General features: G+C 36.9%; 2 protein-coding genes across 2 annotated transcripts; both read right to left on the bottom strand.

Moving 5' to 3' along the window:
- Positions 1-5,799: 5,799 nt before the first annotated feature.
- Positions 5,800-6,902, bottom strand: LOC137657301 (uncharacterized). The gene is made up of 2 exons (XM_068391634.1): positions 6,491-6,902; positions 5,800-6,389 (listed from the first exon to the last, which is right to left on the bottom strand). The coding sequence occupies exons 1-2, from the start codon at positions 6,900-6,902 to the stop codon at positions 5,800-5,802; spliced, it is 1,002 nt and encodes a 333-aa protein (XP_068247735.1).
- A 69-nt stretch (positions 6,903-6,971) lies between these two features.
- Positions 6,972-10,310, bottom strand: LOC137657302 (uncharacterized). Its single transcript, XM_068391635.1, has 3 exons — positions 9,533-10,310; positions 8,987-9,358; positions 6,972-8,812 (listed from the first exon to the last, which is right to left on the bottom strand). The coding sequence occupies exons 1-3, from the start codon at positions 10,308-10,310 to the stop codon at positions 6,972-6,974; spliced, it is 2,991 nt and encodes a 996-aa protein (XP_068247736.1).
- Positions 10,311-26,144: the final 15,834 nt, after the last annotated feature.

Below are 26,144 nucleotides of genomic sequence, written 5' to 3' on the forward strand. Positions count from 1 at the left end.
GAAGAAATCCATGACAAGTAAGTCACATTTCATGTGCTTGAATCTGAGGCAGCAGTTGTTGTGATTGTTTACTTCTACCCAGTAGAGTGGGAAGTACCTCATCCACCTTGGTAGAATGTATTTTAGTATTGTTTCAAGACTCAGATATAACTGGGTGTTCTAATGACAGTAACAATGGCTCCCCTAAATTGTGATAACAATTTAAACAATAACTATACTATTGGGGAATGAATATGAGATTCTTTACAAACAATAAAATCACAATATACAGGTTAGTCCATTCCATACCAAATAAAAATATACAGTACATAATGACTTAAATGCTACCTGATGGGGACTTCCCTGTTGTACTTTCTAATAACATCACAACTGAATGAATAGGCCTTTCTAGAATTGTAGCTATCTTGTGGCGTTTACCATTTTCATCAAGAAAATCATCTGCTACTAACAATTTAATTTTTCTAACATGGCCAGCTTCATCTGCATTTGTTTCTAATACCCGGCCTAACATCCACTTGTTGCGAGGTAGATTATAGTCTTTGATTAAAACTATATCATCAATTTCTACATTCCTTTGAGGCTTTAACCACTTTTGGCGTATTTGTAACGATTGTAAGTATTCTCTTTGTCACCTTTTCCATAACTGATTAAGAAGACATTGTACACGCCTCCATTTTTTCTTTGAAAACATGTCGTCTTTTACAAAATTACCTGGAGGAGGCAAGACTACCTTAAACTTCAATGTCAGAAAATGATTAGGTGTCAAAGGTTCTACATTTAAAGGATCATTCAAGTTATATGTGGATAATGGTCGCCCATTTACAATATTTTCTGCTTCAGTCATGAATGTTCTCAAATATTCATCGTCTAAAATTTTACTATTGTTAGATAGCAATACATTCAAAATATTTCTAACAGATCTTATTTGTCTCTCCCAAACACCACCCATATGACTTGCATGAGGTGGGTTCATTTTAAATGTTATAAAATCACATTGGTCCTTTAATAATTAATTTTAATATTTTCAACCTTCATTTCTCGGAGGCACTTTGCAAACTCTTCTCTTACAACAATAAAGTTGCTACCTTGATCTGAACGCAGTTGTGCGCAATGGCCTCTTCTACAAACAAATCTCCTATAAGCATTTAAGAAAGAGTCTGTACTGAGAGAATGGGAAGTTTCGATGTGTATTGCTCTAGTTGACATACATGTAAATAATATACCATACCTTTTGAGCTCTTTTCTACTGTGACGGAGCCGAGAGAGGGTTGTGAACTCAAAGGCAGGAAGCAATCGACTGAGTTATATTATTGTAGAACACTCTCCTTATATACAAAACCTCAAGGCAACAGGACATAACAAGTTCACAAGACAGACAATATTACAGAGGAAAAACCAGACATGAATTTTCATGTTCGTTTTAGTGCGAGGGAAGAGCGAAGATACAAGCATAATATATACAAAAGGAATTATGTACAATTGTGTGAAACACGGTTGGTACATGGCTCCCCCCCTAAAAATGACATGTTAAATAGGGCGCCCTGATCTAGAGAGGCGAACTGTAGGCGGGTCATCTGGCAGAAGATAAGCGGGTTTTAGACGATCAATGGAGACCCAGTCTTCTTTGCCCCGAATGTTTAGGAGGAATGCTTTCGGACTGCGTCGGATCACAAGGAAAGGGCCCGTGTAAGGGGGCGTTAGTGGTGGCTTGCTGGTGTCGTTGCGCAGGAAGACGTGCGTTGCAGAGTGCAAGTCCGTTGGTATGTGATGCTTCGAATGGGGGCTTGTAAGTCTGGCGGCACGGAGTAAATTTTCCCACGACGTGACGTATGCGCTGGAGATCGTCGGAGGAGGTTGTAGAAGGAAAGAATTCGGCAGGGACGACCAACGGGTCGCCATACACCATTTCAGCTGCCGAGACGTCGAGGGCGTCTTTAGGAGTGTTCCTTAGTCCCAGGAGGACCCAGGGAAGCTGAGTAAACCAGTCGGAGTCCTTGCAGCGGGACATCAAAGCTGCTTTGAGGGTGCGATGAAAACGTTCAACCATTCCATTGGCAGCAGGGTTGTAGGCAGTTGTCTGATGTAGGGTAATGCCCAGGAGATTCGCTAACGATGTCCACAATTGATAGGTGAAAGTGGTTCCTCTGTCAGAAGTAATATGCTCAGCGATACCAAATCTTGCAATCCATCCAGAGAGTAAAGCAGATGTACATGAGGCGGACGTTACAGTTTCCATGGGAATGGCTTCAGGCCAACGGGTGGAGCGGTCGATGACGGTAAGCAGGTAACGATGTCCTTGTGATGTGGGTAGGGGGCCTAAAACGTCGACGTGAATGTGTGCGGAACGACGCTGAGGTTGAGGAAAGGTGCCCACTCCTGAATCCGTGTGTCGATGTACTTTGGAAGTTTGGCAAGAAGTACAGGCGCTGACCCAATCCTTAGCAACCTTAGAAATGCCGTGCCAAATGAACTTTGTCTTCAGCAGCTGTGGAGTAGAACGGCACGAGGGATGTGAAAGGCCGTGAATGAAATCAAACACCTGTCGGCGCATGGGAGCAGGAATCCAAGGTCGCGGTCTACCAGTACTGACGTCACAGAGGAGGGTGGTGTTGGAGTCTTCGAGGGGAAAGTCTTCCCAACGGAGGGACGTGCAGGATGTCCTACAAGCTTGATACTCTGGATCCTGTCGTTGGGCTTCAGCCAGGGCGTTGTAATCCAATCCCAGTTGAACGGCGGCCAACGTGTTTCTTGACAGGGCATCGGCAACGGGATTCATTTTCCCAGGGACGTATTGGCGGGTGCAATTGTATTCAGCCACGGTGGAGAGATGTCGGCGTTGACGGGCGGACCAGGCGTCAGACTGTCGAGTGAAGGCGTGCACCAGAGGCATGTGGTCTGTGCGAATGACGAAGGGCGTACCTTCTAAGAAATGGCGAAAGTGACGGACAGCCAAGTGCACCACCAGCAATTCTCGATCGAAGGTAGAATAACCCGATTGTGCCTTGGACAGTTTTCTGCTGAAGAAGGCCAATGGGCGGGGCGAGCCTTTGACCACCTGCTCGAGTACTGCACCAATAGCGACGTCGCTGGCATCAGTGGAGAGAAGGATAGGAGCGTGTGGGATAGGAAAAGTGAGAGCCGCTGCAGTTGATAGGGCCTTCTTTGCATTGCAGAAGGCTGCTTCTTGAAGGGGACCCCACTTCAGGTCCTTCGGCTTGCCCTTGAGGGAGGCGTAGAGGGGAGAAAGAGTGGCGGCAATGGCTGGCAGAAAACGGTGATAATAGTTGATCATGCCCAAGAATTCCTGCAGAGCTTTGACGGTCGATGGCACGGGGAAGTTCTGAACGGCTGCTACCTTCTCAGGGAGGGGGTGGACACCTTCAGGAGTGATGCGGTGCCCTAAGAACGATACTTCGTTGGCGCCAAAGGTACACTTGTCGTACCGGACTACAAGGCCGTTTTGTTGCAGGCGGTCGAGCACGATGCGCAGGTGACGGAGGTGTTCCTCTTTTGAGGATGAGAACACAAGTATGTCGTCCACATAACATACACAGAAATGGAGGTCCCTTAAGATGCCATCCATGAGACGTTGAAACGTGGCCCCAGCATTACGAAGGCCAAAACAGGAGTAATTGAAGGTGTATGTACCAAACGGAGTGGTGATGGCAGTCTTAGGGATGTCTTCAGGGTTCATAGGCACCTGATAATACCCCTTCAGGAGATCGAGCGTAGAGAAAACCTTTGCTTTGTGCAGGTAGGAGGTCACGTCGGCAATGTTTGGGAGGGGGTACTGATCCGGTTCTGTTTGCATGTTCAGGCGCCTGTAATCCCCGCACGGACGGAGGGAACCGTCTTTCTTCAGAACGATGTGTAAGGGTGACGACCATGGGCTGGAGGCCTTTTGGCAAAGGCCCATTTCTTCCATTTCGGCGAACGTCTGTTTGGCGGCTGGCAATCGTTCCGGTGCCAGAGGTCTGAATTTTGCGAAGACTGGGGGTCCCGTCGTCTTGATATGGTGATGAATACCGTGCTTGGCAGGAACCGTGGGCGTTTGGCGAAGTTCTGGACGGAAAACTTCCGGGTACGACGTGAGGAGGTGGGCGTAGGCATCCGTGGGTGCGCTAATGTGGAGAGCGAGGTTAGAGGGGGCGGGTTGAAGAGGTGTCGACAAGTACGAGTCTGCGTTGACCAATCGTCGGTGGGCGACATCGACCAGAAGGTAGAAAGGAGAGAGGAAATCCGCACTGAGGATTGGCATGGTGACATCAGCAACGAGAAACTTCCAATTGAATTTACCGTTTCCGAACGATAATGTGAGGTTCTCGTAACCGTAGGTGGGTATCGCAGATCCGTTGGCAGCTACCAAGCGGACGTCGGCAGATGTAGACAGACTACGTCGTGTCTTGAAGAGTTTCCTTGGCAAAAGAGAACGACAAGCACCCGTGTCTACCAAAAATCGCACGCCCGTTCCTGCATCCTGTAAAAAGAAAATATTAGAAACACGGGAGGCCACCGCCACGAGCGATGGCCTACTTACACGTTTTTTGGCCACTGACAATCCTCGGCACATTTCTTCGCAGTTGCCCCGAATCTGAAGTGGTAGTAGCAAAACTGCGGCGGATGGGAGGTAGTAAGTGGCTGTAGAAGTCGTTTGTTGGGGCGCGAGCGATTGGTGGGTGGTGGGTGGCTTTGTCTCTGCTTCGGCACGTCACGGTGTGGGTGTGTATATCCTACGGCATTCATGTCAGCTTCAGTTGACGTTGGATAGGCATCCTCTTCGTCAGGGGTGGAGGCGTTGATGGAGGTCTTGAAGTGGCTGTCCATAAGGCCGTCGGCTTTGTTCATCAAGTCCTTTATGGGTAAACTATCGACATCGGGTATGGCAGCGCGTATAGGTCTGGGTAAACGGCGTATCCAAAGGGCATGAAGTAGGTTCACCTCACGAGGAGAGCCGTCTGTGGCAGGTTGGAGGCGAGCGATACTGGTCATTTCCCTGAGGGCAAGCAAAGCCCTTTGGTCCCCCAACGGTTGTTGCGAGAGCTGAAAAAGCTTTGCTACACGGGCGGCTGGCGACGGCGAGTACTGCTGCAGAAGGTATGTTTTGAGGGTGTCATACGCTATTGGCGTGTCTCCTTGTTCACAAAGCCAGTCGGATATTTCCGGGAAGGTGTCCTTGGGTATCGCCACGAGAACATAATCTGCTTTGGTGGTTGAGCGAGTCACGCCGTTGATGCGTAACTGGACTTCTGCGCGCTGAAACCAAGCAAATGCTTCTCCCTTGGCGAACGGTGAAAGTTTCAATGGGGCGGCCGCAGCGCCAACTGCTGTAGTAGAGTCCGCCATAGTACTAACGATGGAGGGGCGAGGGAGGTGGGGGTGGAAGGCAGTGGGAGCGAGTCGACTTCCGGGGTCACCAATGTGACGGAGCCGAGAGAGGGTTGTGAACTCAAAGGCAGGAAGCAATCGACAGATTTATATTATTGTAGAACACTCTCCTTATATACAAAACCTCAAGGCAACAGGACATAATAAGTTCACAAGACAGACAATATTACAGAGGAAAAACCAGACATGAATTTTCATGTTCGTTTTAGTGCGAGGGAAGAGAGAAGATACAAGCATAATATATACAAAAGGAATTATGTACAATTGTGTGAAACACGGTTGGTACACTACCTTCCTTACTTATAAATGGTCCAAAATAATCAACTGCACTGTAAGTGAATGGAGAAGACATTTTTACCCTATCCTTTGGTAAATCGGCCATCTTCTGTGTAAGAGTATCCTGTCTAATTTTTCTCAAGTTCCACATTTTGATATATGTTTCGCTACTAAGGATGATCCACTTATAATCCAGTAACCACTAGATCTAATTTCATTTAAAGTTAAATTTCTACCTTGATGGTGTACTTTATTATGATAGTGACAGATTATCAATTCAGTCATATGACTATTCTTTGGCAAAATCACAGGATATTTTACATGGACATCAAAATTACCTCTGTGTAATCTACCACCCACTCTTATTAAGCCATCACTACCAATAAATGGATCAAGCTTGTACAAATTGCTAGATTTCCTTAAACAGTTATCAAATTTGTTATTGCTTCTACTTAACAACTGATATTCATATTGAAAAGCTTCTCTTTGGACTAATTTTATAATGGTAATTTCTGCCTTGATTAGCTCTTCTACAGACACATGAACATACTCAGTATATAATGATTTCTGTTTCAATTTATCAATAAACTTATTACATAAAGCTAATGACCTTCTGGCACGTGTCCAATCTGAGAAGTAATTAAGTCTGGTTAGTATGGTAGCATAATTATCATCATCAGTGTCAATTGCCAGTGACACTTTCTTTAATTCTGGATCTTCATCTGTAACTTCAAATGAACATAAAGTTTCATTATCAGCATTATAATGTTTAAGAATTCAGGTCCATGCCACCACATATAGTTTCTAGTCAGATCATGAACAGACATACCTCTTGAACATAAATCAGCAGGATTATCACTTGAGGAAACATATCTCCATTGTTCAGGTAAGGTGTGATTTCTGATTTGCGCAACTCTGTTTGCAACAAAAACCTTAAACTGTTTACATTGATTAGCTATGTATCCAAAAACAATTGTACTATCTACCCAAAATACTTCTTTACTAATATTGACCTTCAACTCCTTTTTTAAGAAATAACTCACTTTCACTGATGCTAATGCAGCAGTGAGTTCTAACCTAGGTATTGTGAAAGTTTTCAAGGGAGACACTCTTGATTTAGCCATAACTAACCTAGTATGTACTTGTCCATTTGCATCTGTCATTCTTAAGTATGAGCATTGACCATAACCCTTCTCACTAGCATCAGAAAAATGATGCAATTCATAGTCTATGACATTCATGTTCGCTGGTTTATAACATCTCTCAACTTTAATATCTTTCAATTTGGGTAATTGACTTAACCAGTTTTCCTATTCAGTAATAACAGTTTCAGGAATAGGATCACCCCAGCCAAGGTCTTGTTTACATAGGGTTTGCAAAACTTTCTTACCTGTAAGAATGAATGGTGTTATCATGCCTAGAGGATCAAAAATAGAGCTAACTATGGATAAAACATTCCTTTTAGTACTAGGCCTTTGAATGGGTTTGACATTAAAATTAAATGTATCTGTTTCAGTACACCATTCCATACCTAATGTTCGTTCCACTGGCAATTTATCTTTCGTTAAATCAAGATTCTTAACTGATTGAGCAACTTCATCAGGACACATAGCCTTTAAAACCTCAGCATTATTGGCAACAAGTTTGTGCAAATGGAAACCACCCCTTTTACATATCATCTGACTGTCTTTGGCTAAGTTTATGGCTTCCTCCACTGTAGCTACAGACTTTAAGCCATCATCCACATAAAAGTCTTCTTTAATGAACTCTGCTGCCTTTTCAGTAGTTTTATCCTTAAATCTATCAGCAGTAGCTTTCAAAGCATAGTTTGTAACAGATGGAGAGCTTCTAGCACCAAATAGATGAACAGTCATCCTATATTGAACAATGTTGCCATCTAAATCATGGTTATCAAACCACAGAAATCGTAAAAGATTCCTGTGTTCTTCATTTACTAAAACTTGGTGATACATTGCTTCTACATCCCAATTAAATGCAACAGAATGATTTCTAAATCTACACAAAATACCAGCTAGACTATTTGACAAGTCTGGTCCCTGAAGTAAACAATCATTCAAACTTACATTTTTATACATAACAGAGCAATCGAATACTACTCTGATTTTGTCAGGCTTTCTGGGATGGTAAACCCCATGATGTGGCACAAACCAAACCTTTCCATTAATTAGGCATGTTTCATTCAAAGGAACCCTTTCAGCATAACCCTTATCAATCATATTCTTCATGAAATTTATGTAATCATTTTTCATGCTTACATTCTTCTGAAGCTTTTGTTTTAAGTTGGATAGTCTTTTCTGGACTACTAACATATTATCTGGAAACTGAATACCACCTCCTTTGAGTGGTAATGGAATTTTAAACTGTTTACCATCAATAATCTTAATACCATTACTAACAATCTCAATAAACTCTCTTTCTTCTACTGACAAAGCTACCTCATCGTCACTAACATTACTTATGAAATCAGATTCAAACATCTCTCTGACATAATGAGGCTCATACACTTCTTTTACTTTGGTTGGTACTGTAAACATTTTATTTGATATCATGGAATTTATTTCAATTTCTTCAACTACAGATCTATTAACAACAGCATCACTTTCTAAATTATTCTCATTGACATTTACATTACCAATAATTCCCCATCCAAGAGCTGTTCTCTGACCATAGGGCTCATTTCCAGACCCAGGAATGATTTCTAAAGGTTTGACAGCTTTTATATAGTTTATACCTATCAATAGACCTATCTCAATGTCAGGATTATACTCTACTAGCCTTCCAGCAATTTTCTTAAGATGAGGCCATCTTAAAGCTGAACATTTTTTAGGGATTTGTGCTCTTCTTGCAGGAATAGTTTTTCTAGAGAAGACACATGGTAAATTTACAGTACTATTTTCATTTATGCCCTTCACTGATAAACCAAATACTTTAGTACTTTTTATAGCCTCTTCACCCATCAGAGTCACTATCTTGATGACAGAATTTTGGCCATTGACATTCATATACCTTAGGACACTTTCTTTGATAAAACAAGCATCTGACTGATCATCAAATACTGCATATACCATTACCTTATTATTTGTATTCCTATGGCTTAACCAAACAGGTACAATCATTGAGTGAACATCAGCTGAAAAATATCTGTTAACATTAATTCTATTAGCTACAGCTACAGCCTGTTCTTGTTGGGTATAACCAGAACTTGGTTTTTTATTCAAGTTTCATCGTGGAGAATTGTTGGGTGCCATCTCATGCATTTAATACATTTCCTTGGTCTTTTACAATACATTGAATAATGACCAACCTCTACACATTTTTTTATCTGTCAAATATTGGTTTCTTTGAGCAAGATCAAGTTTTAAGAACTCTGGGCATTTTTCCATAGCATGGTTTTGTCTACAGTAATAGCATGTAAATGCTACATTCATTTTACTCTCGGTTTGTTTTTCATTTTTAGATTTATTTTCATCAGATGCAGCATTTGTAACATTATTAACTTCATTAGATTTAGTAGCAAATGATGTACGCTTTGCAACCTTACTTTGTGGTTGTTTTTCTTTAGGTGTAAATACTGTATCTCTCCTATTAAGTGCACTGTAAGATGATGTTGGATTACATGCCTTACTGGCTTCATCACTTATGAACCTTGTAAACTCTTCAAAAGATGGATATTCCTCTTCATCAATTGTGATTCTTTTAGTTACTATACAATTCTATCTCTCTGCAATCTGGGCAGGCAACTTCTGTAACATAAGTCTGTTTTCCTTAGGATCGTTAAGAATATTTAAGTACTTTATGATTCCCATGGCTGTTTTACAGTGTTCTAAGAAATCAGAAAATTTCCTCAAACCTGGACCATCATTAATCTTAGGCCAACCTTCAAGCTTGCTTCTAAAGGCATCAGCAACAATAAACTTATTTCCAAACCTATCATGAAGTATCTTCCAAGCTTTGTTGTAAGCCTCTTGGGTGCCAAAAGAAATAAGATTATCAATGGCAGTTTTAGCCTGACCATCCGTATATTTACCTAAGTAGTACAATCTTTCAGCAGCATCATCTGTTTTATATTCAATTAATGTAATAAATGATGCTTTCCATTGAGGGTACTTCAGCAAATCTCCTGAAAATACCTCTGGTTCTTTAACGGGTAAATTGTCTTTACGTTGCCTTGCAGCAAACAAGTCAGCTAGTTTCTCTAAGTTCTGATTTTGAAGATCAGCAAAACCCTTTAAAATATCCCATTGATAAACTTGACTGGACTGTACGTTATCATTATTGATAATGTTAGGTTGTTCATGAAAATCTGCCAGGGGTTCATGAGTGTGTAGCCTTGGTCTATTAACATCAGGTTGTGTATTGCAAGTGACGGCATTTTTGGGATCTACTATTAGCCTAGGTTCACCTATTACCTCATAGGATGCCTCATCTATAGTACTACAACCTAGCCTAGGCTCATTTGATATTTTGAAATCTGAGTTCAGGTTTGTTTCTTGGCCTAGCCTAAGTTTACTTGGCTGTGAGCGTCCTATGGGCTGGTAATTATAATTATGGTCTAGCCTTGGTTTCCCTGGTTGTATGAAATCTGTTGGAAATCTAAACACCTGAGCATTTGGATTTAGATCAGTCATTGCCTTTATTTCTGCCTTCCTTTTGTCTAAATCTTTGTCTATACTATCTAAACCTCCAGCAAAGGAAAGGGACTTTTGTACACTGGAACCTGACAATGAATAATTTACAACTCAGCTATCCTCAAGATATCTGTGCAAGAGACCTTCAGTGGGTTGGTTATTTTCACCTAACGGAAAACTCAAGCATGACTGTGGATCAGTTTCATTTTCTTCCTCTAAAATTTTATTAACTGCACATATCTCAGCATTAGTGGCTTCAATTTCTTTGTCAAATTCTAATTTCTTTAAATCTGCTCTAGCCTTCTCCATTATGTCATGGTACTTTCTTTCTGTGCCTAACCTAGCCAGTTTTGTGCTTAGTTCTATTCTCTTAGTACTAGAAACACGTGAAGATTTACTTACACTTGTATGAAGTGACCGTCTAGATGAAGACTTTGACTTTAGAGAGACATTTGACATTTTATCTTCTTGTTCATGTTTCATTTTTTCTTTTAATATTGTTAACCTAGTGTGACTTTCAAAGCATATTTCCTGGTAATTATACTCTAAACTCTGTACAATGTCAACCTCTGGTATTTCTGATTCTTTTACTTTGGAGAGAGTTATGTCAATATTCTTTAATTCTATTTGAAGCCTATTTGAAACATCCTGTAGTAGGCCTACATTACAACCATTTTTAGAAAGTGCCAAATCTGCTTCCTTATTTATCTTGCCTAACAATCTCTTTTGTTTTTTTGAATTCATCAACCAGAAGATCAAAATTATACATCTTACCTTTTTCTGATTGCAATCTCACTCGTTTACCATACTAGGTGACATAGGCCTAGGCCTAGGTTTCAATGAATGCAAGTCTTGCTCTTCATCTTGGTCGAAATGTTGATCTTCATGTTTTTCTTGTTCATTAAGCTCCATTTTGTCTTGATTCGTAGATTTTCCAAGTTTCCTTGGTTAGGTTCGGCTCTTATTCTTGGGTTCATTAATCCTTAACCGAATTGTGTTATCTTGTTCTTGTGAACAGCACGTGGCTCTGTATTTATTTGTTGATTTTAGCCCCGTTCAGTGTTGATTCTCAAATTGGGTATCAATAAGATTCCATGGTCCTTTTGTAGTTTATTATATAAACCATGAGCCATTAATTGAGTATAACTGAAAACAAAAGAAAACACTTTAAGGCTAATGCCTACAAAACTGGTATGATGCCATTGGCTATATCAAAGGTACAAATAAAAACATAACATTAAAAAAGGTACAAAAATACATACTATAAGCAAATTAACGTATTTTACCACAATTTGGGGGACTTAATCCATTAGATATACAACATGAAGAAATCCATGACAAGTAAGTCACATTTCATGTGCTTGAATCTGTAGCAGCAGTTGTTGTGATTGTTTACTTCTACCCAGTAGAGTGGGAAGTACCTCATCCACTTTGGTAGAATGTATTTTAATATTGTTTCAAGACTCAGATATAACTGGGTGTTTTAATGACAGTAACACACAGAGAAACTGAAGGAGCGATTAAATTTGAGGATTTGTTCATAGAAGAAGAGGATTCCCTTGATAGTACACAAAAGGATAGCTCCCGAGAGAGCCCGAGAGAAGAAGAATGAACAGGAAGACAACAAAGCAATGGATTTGGAAGAAATAGAGAAGTCGCCATTAGAAGTGGGATAAGTGAGTTGGAAAAGGCTGATGAGACTGTAACAGAAGGATGCGACGTTAAAAGAATTCTTGTACAGTGTGGCGGATGAGACGGAGGTGCCACAGTCTCCAACCTGTTATCATCCTAAGGATGGATTGCTTTTGAGAAAGCATAGACCCTCCGATATCCCGGGAATGCTGAATGGGGGATATACTGTCAGATATTGATTCCCGCACAGTTAAGAAGACAGGCGATCGCCGTAGCGCATGAGACAGGACACGTGGGAATTAGGAAGACGACAGATTTTGAAACCCTTTTTCTGGCCTGACATGCATAAGGATGTGTGTCAGTTTTTTGTGCATGTCACGTTTGTCAGATGGCTGGAAAGCCTAACAAGTACATCAAGAAAGCTCCCCTACACCAAATTGAAGTGCGAGAGGAACCCTTCAGCAACATATTGATCGACATTGTGGGACCATTACCAAGGACGAAAAAAGGCCAGGAATATATGTTAACCTTGATGTGTCCAGTGACGAGATACCCAGAAGCCATATTCCTCAGGAGCATCAGTGCCAAAGTAATCACCGAGAAGTTACTAGACTCTTCACTAAGTTTGGTATTCCGGAAATCGTTCGGAGTGACAAGGAAAAAATTGCACATCAAAATTGTTTCAGGACGTAATGAAAATATTTGATGCGAGACGACTACTATGTATTACTTATCACCCGGAGACTAAATGTGCATTGGAGAGATTTCATCAATCCTTAAAGAGTATGTTAAGCAAGTACTGCAATGAAACAGGAAATGAATGGGACAGCGGTCTACCATTGATGTTATTTGAGGTAAGTAATGCTTATCAAGAAAGCATGGGATGTAGCCCAAATGAAATTGTGTTTGGACGAGAAGTAAGAGGACCGATTAGAATGTCGGCAGAAAAAAGAAAAGATCAAGATGAAAGGGATGGAGAATATGCAAAGAATTTGAGGATAAGGATCAGCGAGATAAGGAAATTTTCCCTCGAAAGTCTGAAAACAAGTCAACGAAAAATGAAAAGGTTTGATATGAAAAGTAAGGACAGACAGTTTGCGGTAGGACAACTGGTGTTGGATTTCTTACCGATAAGGAGATTCCCTCTCACCAACAAGTTTCAAGGACCATTCCAGATTTTGGAGAAGATCAGTGACCTGATGTACATTATCGAAACCCCAGTAAGAAAGAAAAGCCAATGGAAGGGACACGTTAACTTATTGAAACCATACTTGAACTAAAACGAGACCAAAGCTTCACAGGTGTCTATGGCGCAAACTATTCCACCCACGAAGATGAAGATGGATATGAGGTAGGGGCTATAACCAAGGTGAATTATTTGTCCCTCATTGGGAAATTAGAAGAGTAATCAACTCATTTGAACAAGGAGCAGCAAGTGAAATTAAGCTGATTGATTAAAATTTACCATAAAATTGTCTCAGACGTCTCGAAACTAACCAACTTGACGAGGCATGAGACACACCTTAAGACCACGGATAGACCATTCAAACAACACACTTATCAACTGTCGCCGTATCACCAAGAAGTCCTGAGAAAAGAAGTCCACTATTTGTTACAAAACGGACTAGCCAAACAAAATTGTAGTCCCTATAGTTCTCCATGATTGCTCGTGAAAAAAAAACAGATGGATCTTTCAGCATGTGTATGAACTGCCGAAAATATAATTCGATCAGTGTGGCCAACAGTTACCCATTTCCACTCATAGACCAACTACTCGACAACATTGGTCTAGCGATGTTCGTCACTAAGGTCAACTTGTTAAAAGGTTGTTATCAAATTCCTTTGGCCAACAACGCGAAATTGTCATCATCTTTTGTAACCCGTTTTGGGTGATATCAATACACAGTCATGCCATTTGGTCTAATGAAAACGCCCGTTACCTTTCAACAAGTGATGGATAACCTTTTAGTATTGACTGAAGGAGTAGGTGTATATCGCGACAATAGAGTAACATATTCATCGACCTGGGAGAAACTTCTCTGATTCCTGAAAAAGGTATTTCAAAAGCTGCGAGGAGCACACTAGACGATTAACCTGGAGAAGAGGAAATTTAGAAAGGCAACATTTCACTACTTGGGATTTAAAGTTGGAAGAGGACAAATGGCCCCAGTAGCTGCTAACATCGAAGGAATAAGGAAAACGTCAACCCCCCCACTATGAGGAAGCAATTCCAACAATTTTTAGGGATGGTAGGATTCTACAGTTAGTTTTTCCCGAATCTTTCAGCTGTTGCTCCCTTGACCAATTTGACTAGCCCTAACAAAAAGTTTGTATGGACGTGCAAGTGCCTGGAATCTTTCGACGAGATAAAGGCCATATTAACTTCGAAACCGATACTACAAGAACCGGATTTCAACAAGAAATTCCTTATCCAAGTGGATGCATCGGATAACGGGAGGGGAGCTGTCGTTTTGCAAGAAGACAAGGAAGGAATTCTTTAACCTGTCTGTTTTATGTCGTCGAAGCTGAAGAAGCATCAACGAGCTTACTCGACAGTTGAAAAGGAGCTACTAACGCTAATTACAGCAAAAAGGAGATTTGAAGTATACGTCAATAGACCACAGAATGAAGAAATTACAGTTTACTCGGATCACAATCCTTTAACTTTTGTTAATGAAATAAAGAATGATCAAAGGTTAACTAGGTGGTCACTATGTTTACAACTATATTGTATTAATGTAAAGCTTATACCAGGTGAAGATAACGTGGTGGCAGATTATTTATCTTGGGTTGAATCGTTGGATTCAAGCCCGGAATAAATAATCTTTTTAGGGGGAGCTATCTTACAAAACTGGTCTTCATGAAAGTAGAATATTTTAATAACATATTTTATTTGTGTATTTAAGAGATGTATAACCAGCTCATAAGGTGAGTTCTACTCACATAGGATTAAGTAATGTATGTAAATTATATAAAACTTCTGTCATTCATTTAATTGTATTTTCATTCCATTTTGTCTATGTAAATTTACATAAGGTATTTGTTTACAAGAGCATGCTCTCCATTTACTCCAAAATTATACATTCCTGCAGCTCTCCTCTTTTTGTACAGTAAGTAGGAGGTTCTTTAAATGCTGGGAAAGCAAAAAATAGCAAGATATATTGTACAAAGGGAGGAGGAGGAGGGGTTGGTTGAGGAGGTACTAAATGACCTGGAACCGACATCATCAACATAGTCAATCAGAGAAGTTCGTGACATCAGCGTACATTTCGTATATATTCAAAATATATATAGAATCAAAAATGGAGCAATTACTCAAAGTGTCACTATTTGCGAATTGTATATTTTATTTGGTAAATACTTGACAATAAATCTTATTTTTTTAAAGAATTTTTTATGAGAATGACTATTTTTGCAACGTATGACTGTTTTCATTGACGGGAAATTGGCAGGCATCCTTAGGCAGTAGTCAACAGATGGCAACAGTGTAGCAAAACATCATCTGGGAAAAATAGTCATTCTCAAAAAAGTTTCTTTAATAAAAAAAAAAACACTGTTATAAGATTTATTATCAATTATTTACCAAATATGAAATATACATTTCGCAAATAGTGACACTTTTGAGTAATTACTCCATTTTTTATTTAGTATATATTTTGAATATATACCAAATATATGCTGACGTCACAAACTTCTCTTTGATTGACTATTTTGACGATATCGGTTCTAGGTCGTTTAGTACCTCTTCAACCAACCCCTTCCCCTTGCACCCTTGTGCAACATATCTTGCTACTTTCTGCTTTCCCGGCATTTACAAAACCTCCTATTTACTCTACAAGAAGAGAAGAACTTCAGGAATGCATAATTTTGGAGTAAATGGAGAGCATGCTCTTGTAAACAAATACCTTACATGATTTTAAAGAATCAACTTTTTATTTCAAGTACTTTTGTTACAAAGTCTTATGTAATTTCGTTTAGGTATGCTGTATCACACACACGAGGTATGAGCACAAGGGATTACATCATCTTTATGTTCCCACTGGGCTACTAAAGATGTGAAAACTGTAGATTAAAGATTTTCTTTTTTTTTTAATGTTACGAGAGGAAGGTGGGGGGAGTTAGTTGAAAGAGAGTTGCCTCGCAAGGAATGTTAGTATCCCTTCTAAAAATTACTACATTGGTAACTTTATTCTACTAGAGCCATGCCCCCACACCACGCGAATAATTCATTAGAAATTTCTAGACAAATTAAGTCAATAAGTATATATATATATATATATATATATATATATATATATATATATATATATATATATATATTTATATATATATATATATATATATATATATATATATATATATATATATATATATATGTAGCTGGCCCTTTGAGAGTTAGGTTAAACAGTAAAGTGTATTTATTTTGCATAACCGTTCAGAAATCTTGTGGGAGCCAAATGATGTAATTGTATCAGTTAAGTATTGGTAAGTGTAAATTGAATTTATTTTCTATAATGTTAAAGTGGAAACTTTTTCAATAATTGTCAAAATTTAATATTTTTTAGATATTAATTTCCAATGAAACAAGTGATTGCATAATTTTCATAGTATCATCTTTTTGTCTCATTCTCATATCTACTTCTGGTTGATATTTCAAGTGTTTTTTTTTCTTTGTGTGTGTTATTCCTTTTGAATTGTTGTAACTTTTTATAGAATATTTATATTTTTGTAAATATGTTTTATTTAGATCACCAATAATTTTTTCTATGTACTTTTCTCATGTACCCTGAATAAGAACTGAAGTAAAAGATTGGTTCTAGAATGGTTGACGTAAAATAATCATCCAGTTTTGTTAGAAGTGTAAAATAAAGAGACCTTTTAGATATTCAGTGTTCATATATATTACCGTCTGGGAGTTTCATGATTTTCTCAGAGCTCGGGTATTTCTAGTATGCATCAGATTTATATAAAATAGAGCAGGTGAGTTTTGGAGCTCGGAAATTTACGTAATACGCTAATATTAATAGTATGCCTGTGTGTGTGTGTATATATATATATATATATATATATATATATATATATATATATATATATATATATATATATATATATATATATATATATATATATATATATATTTACAGTATATGCATATATATATATATATATATATATATATGTATATATATATATGTGTGTATATATATATATATATATATATATATATATATATATATATATATATATATATATATATACATACATATATATATATATATATATATATGTATATATATATATATATATATATGTATATATATATATATATATATATATATATACGTATGTGTGTATGAATATATATGCATATGTATGTGTATGTATATGTATGTATAATATTATATAGCCTTATTTGTTTATATATGTAACTATATGTATATGTTTATGTATACATATGCTTATGTATATGTATGTGAATGCATATGTATATGTATGTATAAGTATATGTATATGTATGTGAATGCATATGCATGTGTATGTATATGTTTATGGATGTATATATATAGGTATGTATATATGCATGTTTATATATATGTTTATATGTTTGTATTTAAGTGAAGGTTCTTGGGGCTGAATTTACTTTACGGAAGCTTCATTTAATTATAGTTATTGTTTATTCATTTTAAAATAAGCTGAGTTGTCAATATATTACAATGATTTAGGGTAAAGTTTATTTTTATATCTATGACCCTTAGGAGTAGGGTGCAGGTAAATGCCGTTCTATTTTGTTTCTTTATTGATTGAAATTAATTGTTACATTAACTTTTGCAGAGTTAAGTCAATACACAAAAACTCAGAACAAATTATTTATCTTTAAGAATGGAGGGATGGAAACGTAGACTGGTTTTCATAATTTGTAATGTGTTGAGAAATCCATGAGCCTCCTGATCAAGCTGGAAGGGAACTCGGCTTGGACAAGTACCCTTCCATAGACATATCTTCTGGATAAATTACTCCGTCATCTTGGGCAGGAGTTAATGGTATTCTTCCACCTCTCGAGTCGAAAAGCAAAATGGGAATCTTCTACTTCTCTCCTTCTGTTGTGCGGTCAAATTGTACCGCAAGTCCTGGAAGCTTATAAGTGCCAGTCACATCGGCACTTGGTGTGGGGCCTCACCCCAAGATGGGGGAGATTGGGGGAATTGGCAGAGACCCTTCTTGAAATTTTTCCCAGTGCTTGCTGGTAAGGGAAGAGCGGTCCTGCTTCTTCGCAGGATCTTAAATAGCCAATCTATGATGTGGCAACCTTACGTCACTTCTTGTGACTGTTCCTTTATTCATGTTACCCCTGTGCATCGGGTTGATTACGTCATGTTACCCGCTGCTTAGTCATCTGATTCATCAGAAGCAGCGCTTGGAAATTACTCATACACGTGTCACTTCTTCCACTGCTTGCTTTTGCAATATCTGCATTTTAATGCATACACTATCACTTCACTACTTTCTTTTCTGGTCTCTCTCTAAATCAACTCTTTACCTTTACGAAATCAGCTAAATTCATTTGTCTCTCTATCATTTAATTAACTATTAAAACCTTTTAGATAGCTAATTACGTACAGTTATTAACTCATTCAAGATAAAATAAACTCCTTGCCTTACAATACTTAGTCAGATATCTGAATTCTTGAGGAATTCAACTCTTTAACAACTCAATATTATTGTTTCCTGGAAAATAATTGATTTATCTTATTCATTATCATCAAAAGCAAATGCATTTCAACACAATAAATCATAAACATCATTTTAAAAAAATCATCATTCATATCCAAAATAAGGCAATTGCTTATTTATACACAGATAATATGATTACCATCAATCTATTAGGAAAAGTTCTTATTCCCTTCAAATTATTCAACTCAAAATTGATATATGTTATTTTCATAACTCTTCCTAATGGAATATTTACTTTAACCCTTATTCAACTGGGTATACAAGGCAAATCATTCAATAATGTTAAATGAAATAAACTGTGCAATAATTATGGAGTACCTTTACATTCATTATGCTATCAACTTATGTTTTTCCATTACCTGTGACCTCATAAATCTCGGTCTGATTGACATAACGACAAATTCTCATTTCCTAAATGTAGTGCAATAAATTGGGAGAATAAAAAATTTCAAGAATACACATCATAAATTCAAGATTATCAAAAATATTTCCCGCAATAAAAAAAAAAAATCAAAATTATGTGAACTGCACGTTATTACTCTAGAGTCTAGAGGATAATTCATTTATATTCAAGACTTGATAATCCTTTCACATTATCACACACCATTAAGGTATAACATTTCCCTTCATCAAATGTTATCATGATAAATAATTGTTATTTAATGTTATAAAAAGATACATTCCTCATCAAATCATATCATCATATTTATAAAAACGCATTAAAGAAATTATTCAAATTCTTATTATAAGATAATAAGTAAAAACACATGTTTTCTTTTGCTTGCAAATGTTCCAAATCTGTCATGTATATTATTGTCATAAATCATCATATCAACACAATCATGTCATAATAAAAAAAAACACTCACTACATAATAAAGATATTCTATAAATTTGAATCTTAATTGCACCATGTCTGCGTTTTATTTTCATGTCAAGAGCTTCATTTTCTCAAATGTACTGCCTTTAAAAGGTAAGTCATAATATTCAAGTGACATGAAACTAAAATCTCAATTTTAGAAATATTCTTTAAAAATAAATCCTTTGCAGACTATTCCAGTTATTCACTTTATATTTCCTTTCTTTCAGGGATTGATCTACTACACAGGTATCATATTATTTCCCGTGATTTCCACACTTACTCTTTAAACTTCAAAATTAAAGGGTTCAATGAATATGACTATATATGTACCTGCTGTACTATATTCCTGTGTATTTATTGTGGGACTAAAAATACCGTTTGAACACTCACCTTCTCTAGGTTCATTCTTGGTGCACAGGATATATCTTTAATTACTCTTAACTTTCTTTTCCTCAGTTTATTAGTTATAATGAGTGTGACTTTAGCACATAGCTCATCTTTTTATATCATAAATTGTTTTCCTTTTTACCATTCCTTCATACTCAGTCAAGTTTACTTATTTATAATTCATATCAAAATCATAATAATTAGTTACATGCATCTTTATCCTTGTTACCTTTATTAACAAAAACAATTACTCAATGCATTGCCTACAAAAATGCAATAAGGAATCTGTTTCTTCAATTAGCATCAGTATTAAATCAATCTTGTAATTCAATCATTACACTTGCAAGTGTAAATCACCTATGGGTTTCTATTCATCAGCTATCATCATTACCCATAACTTTATCAATAATTCTCATAGCATCCTCTTTATATATATAATACTCTATGCGATCCCTTAATTATTTAGAGGCATTTTTCATTTGGACCTTCGTCTATATTCATGGAATACATACAAACATTTCTAAGTTATATAATAGGATAACACACTATATACAATCGCAATATTTATTCATTTGTTACCTTCGATATTTGTAAGAGTGCCCAGAGATTTTTCATGTCATTCACAAGGAGTTTAGTGGTCTTTCTTACCTTGCAGGACATCCTCAACCCTTTCTATTTATTGTATTTGTGCCTTTATTTCTCTATTTGAACTTGACTTATCTTGGATTATTTAACATTTCTTAGTTCAAGAAAAATATTGCAGTTTTCTTTAGATCACTAGTAAATTTGGGTGTATTGTCAAAGAGAAATATCTCGAAACGCGAATGTCTAGTTAGTTATCCTGACCTCAAATTATCCAGCTACAGACTCATTAACCCTTTCTTTGTCAAATGAAATTCTATAAAGACCTGCATGTTTTTATTATGAGTCAAGTTTTTGGAACAAAGTCCCTGGTAGTCCATTGGTACCACCAATATGGGATTTAAAAATGCAACCGTATTTTCTAAAGGAATTCTAACCTTTACATAACCTTTATTCTTCTTATATGTAGGCATTAATTTGCAATCTCAAACATCTATTTTAGGTTAAAAATTGATTCATCATTAAATGCAGTCTTTGATTACTGGATGCCCTAGTAACTTGAGCATAAGTTATTGTTAGTACTTTGTTTCTATGTTAGGAATTTCTAGTCCTGAACAAGTATTTTCTCCTTAGTATTTAAATGTGTTCCTTTGAGTAATATGCAATTTTGAACTATGTTTCTTATATAGGAGTAAGTCACCTATAACATTTCTAATAGCCCTTGGTTTCTGTTGTTCTATTATAATTCTTCCTAAATGTAAGTCTCTTACCTGACAACTGAAATAAAATATTGGTATTAATAATTCTCTTAACATTTTCCTATCCTCTAAATAATGCATTCTTTATCATTTTTAAACCTACCTACAATATATTTAAGCCCTGGACAAACATCAAGTACTTTAAGGATCCTAAGAGTCCTTGCATTCATTTATTAACAACGCCCTTCTTGGATAATAAATCGCAATCATTTTTATGATTAATATGTACATTTACTTTATGCTCTAACATAAATGCCTAAACTTCTGTAGATCATTAAATGGATAATCTATCCGTCTCAGTTATATTTCAATTGTTTAAGACTACTATCATAATTTTCTACCCTTCCTCGTGTTTCATCTTTGCAATGATACATTTATTTTATATTGGTGAGGCATCACATTGTTTTTATTACTCCATGGTAAGAGCTCGGGTTAAATTAATGTAGAATAAAAAAAAAATATTTTCTCTTCATTATTATAGTTTTCTGTTTCATTTACACACTGCATCCTTTTTAGGTTAACTTTATTTTAAGGCTTGACTGAATTAGCAAAACGCTTCATAATTATTCCCTAAGAGCCTATCATTCTTAAAAATCTTTTACATCTTTCAAATCTTAGTGAAGCAGGAAATTCTCAATAACCCTTATTTCTCTTTACTGTTTACTTTCCATATTCAATCTAGGATGGGACACTCATTTATCTTGATTTTTATCTTGCTATATTCCCTCTTTCTAACACTAGTTCTATTTCTAAATGGCTCTCTATATCCTTACTAAACTTAGTAACATCATTCTATAGGCTTATTCCTTCTTTGTGTCTCCAAAATCTGTATCATCTTTCTGTCAAGAGTTAGAGGAGCTAAGGTGAGCCCGTCGACTTCACTCTAAATGCTAACATTCTTCAAAAATGGTCATAGCCGTTAATAGCTTGTATTCTTTAACTATGGTACTTACAATATCATCTGATTATCTTTGCTCCTCAATTACTGGATCAAAACATCGTTGATTATTGGGATAGACATTTTATTTACATTCTGCAATTTTAATTCTACTTGTGATGATCTACTACTACTCCATAACTTTTATTCTCTTTGGGAAATATATCTCTGGAGATTTATAAGGAGACTCATTCATTTTACCACTCACAGTGTTTCATTATGAGGCGTTGGCTGAGAGGTAATATTACATAATTTTTTACCGGTATATAAAAAGTTTTGAAAAGTTTTGGTGGCGTTTTCTCCCATCATTCTAGTTTCATACTCTTCTATTCTGCCTAACCTATCGCCTGAAATGGCCAATCTAAGCCATTTTTTCATATATTCCTACATCTATGCTCCTTATGGTAATTTTGATTATCTAACTGTAACCCCCGCTCCTTTATAAAGAAGTCATTACCAGCCATTCAAATGAGGTATTTTGTCGGAGTAGTATAATTATAATGTGCATTCATTTTCCTTCATCTGAACTACATAACTGTCCCTTTCACAGACTCTGGCATCCTATTTTTAGTTAACCTATTTTCCTTATATTTCTGGGGGTTATGTTTATTTAGGCATCTATATGACTTCTCTAGCTTATCTCTAGCTTTTTTATATTTCAGTACTGATCAGACTTTATTTTCATTTGCTTAATAGCAACATAACACATTTATTAATTCCAATGCAACATATTTCTTTTTAATTCATGTGGCTATAGCATCCTTTATATCTCTTCCGCCTATAGCAATATTATTCTCTTAGCTTAAAGCTTCATTTACCTATGAAAATATTTTTTCTTGGATCTCCTTTTGATTTTTGCTATCTTATTCTATTCACTACATTTCACTGTCAACATTTTATTTTATTTATATGGCGCCTATCATATTTTAACGAGGAATATATTCATTATTTGCTACTTCTCCTATTTCTCAAATTTCTTATTTCTCCATGCCTTTTTTATTTAATTTCTGCTTCCATTTCCTAATCAGGAGTCTGTTTCTTCTTTGAAAGTCGTCTCCTAGAAAGTGGCCAGTTTTGTAAAAGACTTGTCTTTGACAAGTAGAATTATACATCCCGGCTATCTTAATTAATTTTGTAGCGTGCAATTCTCATAAACAAAAATGCATTCTTAATCATTCTATCGTTTTGACAGATATCTTAAGGCTCTATCAGGAAATGTTACTTATCAAAAAATTAAAACTTCATTCATCATTGGGCACAATTGGATAATAATTCTCTATCTAACCTGACGGTTCATACCTCTTCCTCACTTGTTTGCATTTCATTTCTTTAATTCACTTATTTTTTCTCCGCTAATATTGGAAGAAGGTACTTTTGAATAATTTGTCACTGTATTGCATCCTAGTATATCAACTATATTGCATCCTATTATATCAACTGTATTTGCCAGTCTCTATAGGATAGAATAGTCACTTACAATGTGTATGTACCTCGGCTACTTATGCCTATCTTTCCTATCTAATATTTTCCTGTCTTCCTGTCTTCTTTATATCCGGCTAACTATTTTTGATTTGGTTCCTTCTTCACTATTTGGAGGATATGAGTTTCTATTTCCTTGTACCGGAAGGGCATTCTGAACAGTGTCTTCTTTTATTTCGTGATAAGGTTTTTTTTTTATTTCTGTGCCTATCTTTCTGCCCTGTGTGTCCTTCCCTTTTACAAGATTTTGCCTAATTTCTATCTCTTTTTTATGTAATCTACCATTAGATTTAAAAGTATCCTCACTATTTTCTTTCACTGTATTGGCCATAAATTTCTGCCCATTATTCTTTTTAATTCTAGGGTAATTTGTGCCTCCATTATAATCTACGGCTCTAACTTCTCTGCAACAATTTGAATTTTTTGAGTATCACTAGTGAGATCTGTGGCTATTTGTTCCTATGATTTTACTTCCTGATTTCCTATCGTTATTACTAATTTTCCTTTCTCTTCGTAAAAAGCTATATGTAGGATGCTATTTGTCACATAATGCCTCATCTAAGTCTACGCATAGGGAATTGTCATTAGCAATGAATTTTACCTTTACCAAAACAATGATGTTCTTCTTTACTGTTGTTATGTGTTCCTCCATTTGTGTGGCAAGCTCACTCATCGAGCCACCCTCATATTTTGCCGATAGGAAAGTATGAAGATTTGTCGGTCTCTTTGGCTGATCATCATATTTGCATACATTTTTCTTTAAACTCACTAAAATTTGCTAAATTTTGAAGCTCCGTACCATTCAAGGTTCTATAGGCATCAACTACATTTGTATTTACTCTTAATATAGCTTGTTTTATTTTTTCGGTTTTCTCATTTATTCCTAATCTAGCTATTCTATTTCCGGTATCAGCTAACCACTTATCAACTGTATATTTCCCTAACCTTCTTTTATCTGGGTTATTCCTATTTATATTTTAATTCTAAATCATATTTCATTCCTAAATTGTATTGAGTGGATTTCACATCATCGAGATAGAAATTTCCTATTTCCAAATGAGAGACAAATTTCTTCATTTCTGTACTTTCACTGAGCGATGTATGCATTCGCACTTGAGAGAGAGAGAGAGAGAGAGAGAGAGAGAGAGAGAGAGAGAGAGAGAGAGAGAGAGAGAGAGAGAGAGAGATTGTAGTCAAATAATTTCCTTGTTTGAACTCATTTTGTTTCTTCTCACGGCCTCACTTATAATGTTTTCTTGATATTATCTCTACAATTTCTTCAACACTTATCTGGAAATAGATTATTATTAATTCTTGCACTGATAAAATTCACACGGCATTTTATCTATCAAAACTGCCACCATTGTGAAGCTTCTTGGGGCAGAATTTACTTTATGGAAGCTTGATTTAATTATAGTTATTATTTAATCATTTTAAGATAAGCTGAGTTGTCAACACATTACAATGATTCAGTGTAAAGTTTACTTTTATATCTATGACCCTCAGGAGTTGGGTGCCGGTAAAATGTCGTTCTATTTCGTTTCGTTACTGATTGAAATTAATCGCTACATCAACTTTTACAGAGTTAAATTAATGCAGAGAAACTGAGAACAAATTATTTCTCTTGAAGAGTGGAGGCCTGGAATCGTAGACTGGCACTTCACAATTCTCAATGAGTTGCGAAATCCATGAGCGACCTCTCCAGCATGTTCCTGACGCCCATCAACTGCAGTTATGCTGCAAAGAAATGTGCGAATGGTTGCCAGTGGCCAAAAAACGGGAATGTAAATCCCCAGCCTCCTATCTTTTCTTTTTACATGACGCAGGTACTGGTGTGTGATTTTTGGTAGACAGGGGTGCTTGCCGATCTCTTCTGCCAAGGCCACTCTCCAAGACACGTCGTAGTCTGTCAAAGTCTGCCGACATCCACCTGGTAGCTGCCAACGAATTTGCCATACCCACACACGGCTATGAAACCACAAAGATCGTTTGGAAGCACCAAATCTATTTGGATGTTTCTCGTTGCTGGCGTCACATTGCTAATTTCATCCAGGGAACTCGATCTTGGACAGGCGTCCTCCCATGGAAACATCTGAATAATTTCCTCCTACATCTCGGGCAGGAGTTAAAGGTATTCTTCCACCTTCCGAGCAGAAGACAGGTGGAAATTTCCTACTTCTCTTCTTCTGCTTTGCAGCCAAGGTGTACCGCAATTCTTAAAGATTATAAGTGCCTGTCACATCAGCACTTGGTGTGGGGCCTCGCCCCAAGATAGGGGAGATGGGGGCAATTGACAAAGGCCCTTCTTGGATCTTTTCACTGTGCTTGCAGGTAAGGGAAGAGGTGTGGCAACTTTATGTCACGTCATGTGACTGTTTCTTTGTTTCTGTTTCCCTCATGCATTGCGTCTGGATGATGTCACGTTACCCGCTTCATGGCGTCCTGGCGATTCATTCGGACGCAGCG

Source organism: Palaemon carinicauda, chromosome 18 (genome assembly GCF_036898095.1).
Source record: "Palaemon carinicauda isolate YSFRI2023 chromosome 18, ASM3689809v2, whole genome shotgun sequence".
NCBI classification, from domain to species: Eukaryota; Metazoa; Arthropoda; class Malacostraca; order Decapoda; family Palaemonidae; genus Palaemon; species Palaemon carinicauda.

Excerpts from the sequence above, each read along its gene's own strand:
- LOC137657301 (XM_068391634.1), bottom strand. The coding sequence starts at position 6,902 with ATGAATGTCATAGACTATGAATTGCATCATTTTTCTGATGCTAGTGAG. Across the intron at positions 6,390-6,490 it reads TGCTGATTTATGTTCAAGAG|TTACAGATGAAGATCCAGAA; the intron begins GTATGTCTGTTC and ends GTTCATTTGAAG.
- LOC137657302 (XM_068391635.1), bottom strand. The coding sequence starts at position 10,310 with ATGACTGATCTAAATCCAAATGCTCAGGTGTTTAGATTTCCAACAGAT. Across the intron at positions 9,359-9,532 it reads TAAGATTAATGATGGTCCAG|AGGAATATCCATCTTTTGAA; the intron begins GTTTGAGGAAAT and ends CAATTGATGAAG. Across the intron at positions 8,813-8,986 it reads AGATAAAAAAATGTGTAGAG|CTGATGTTCACTCAATGATT; the intron begins GTTGGTCATTAT and ends GATATTTTTCAG.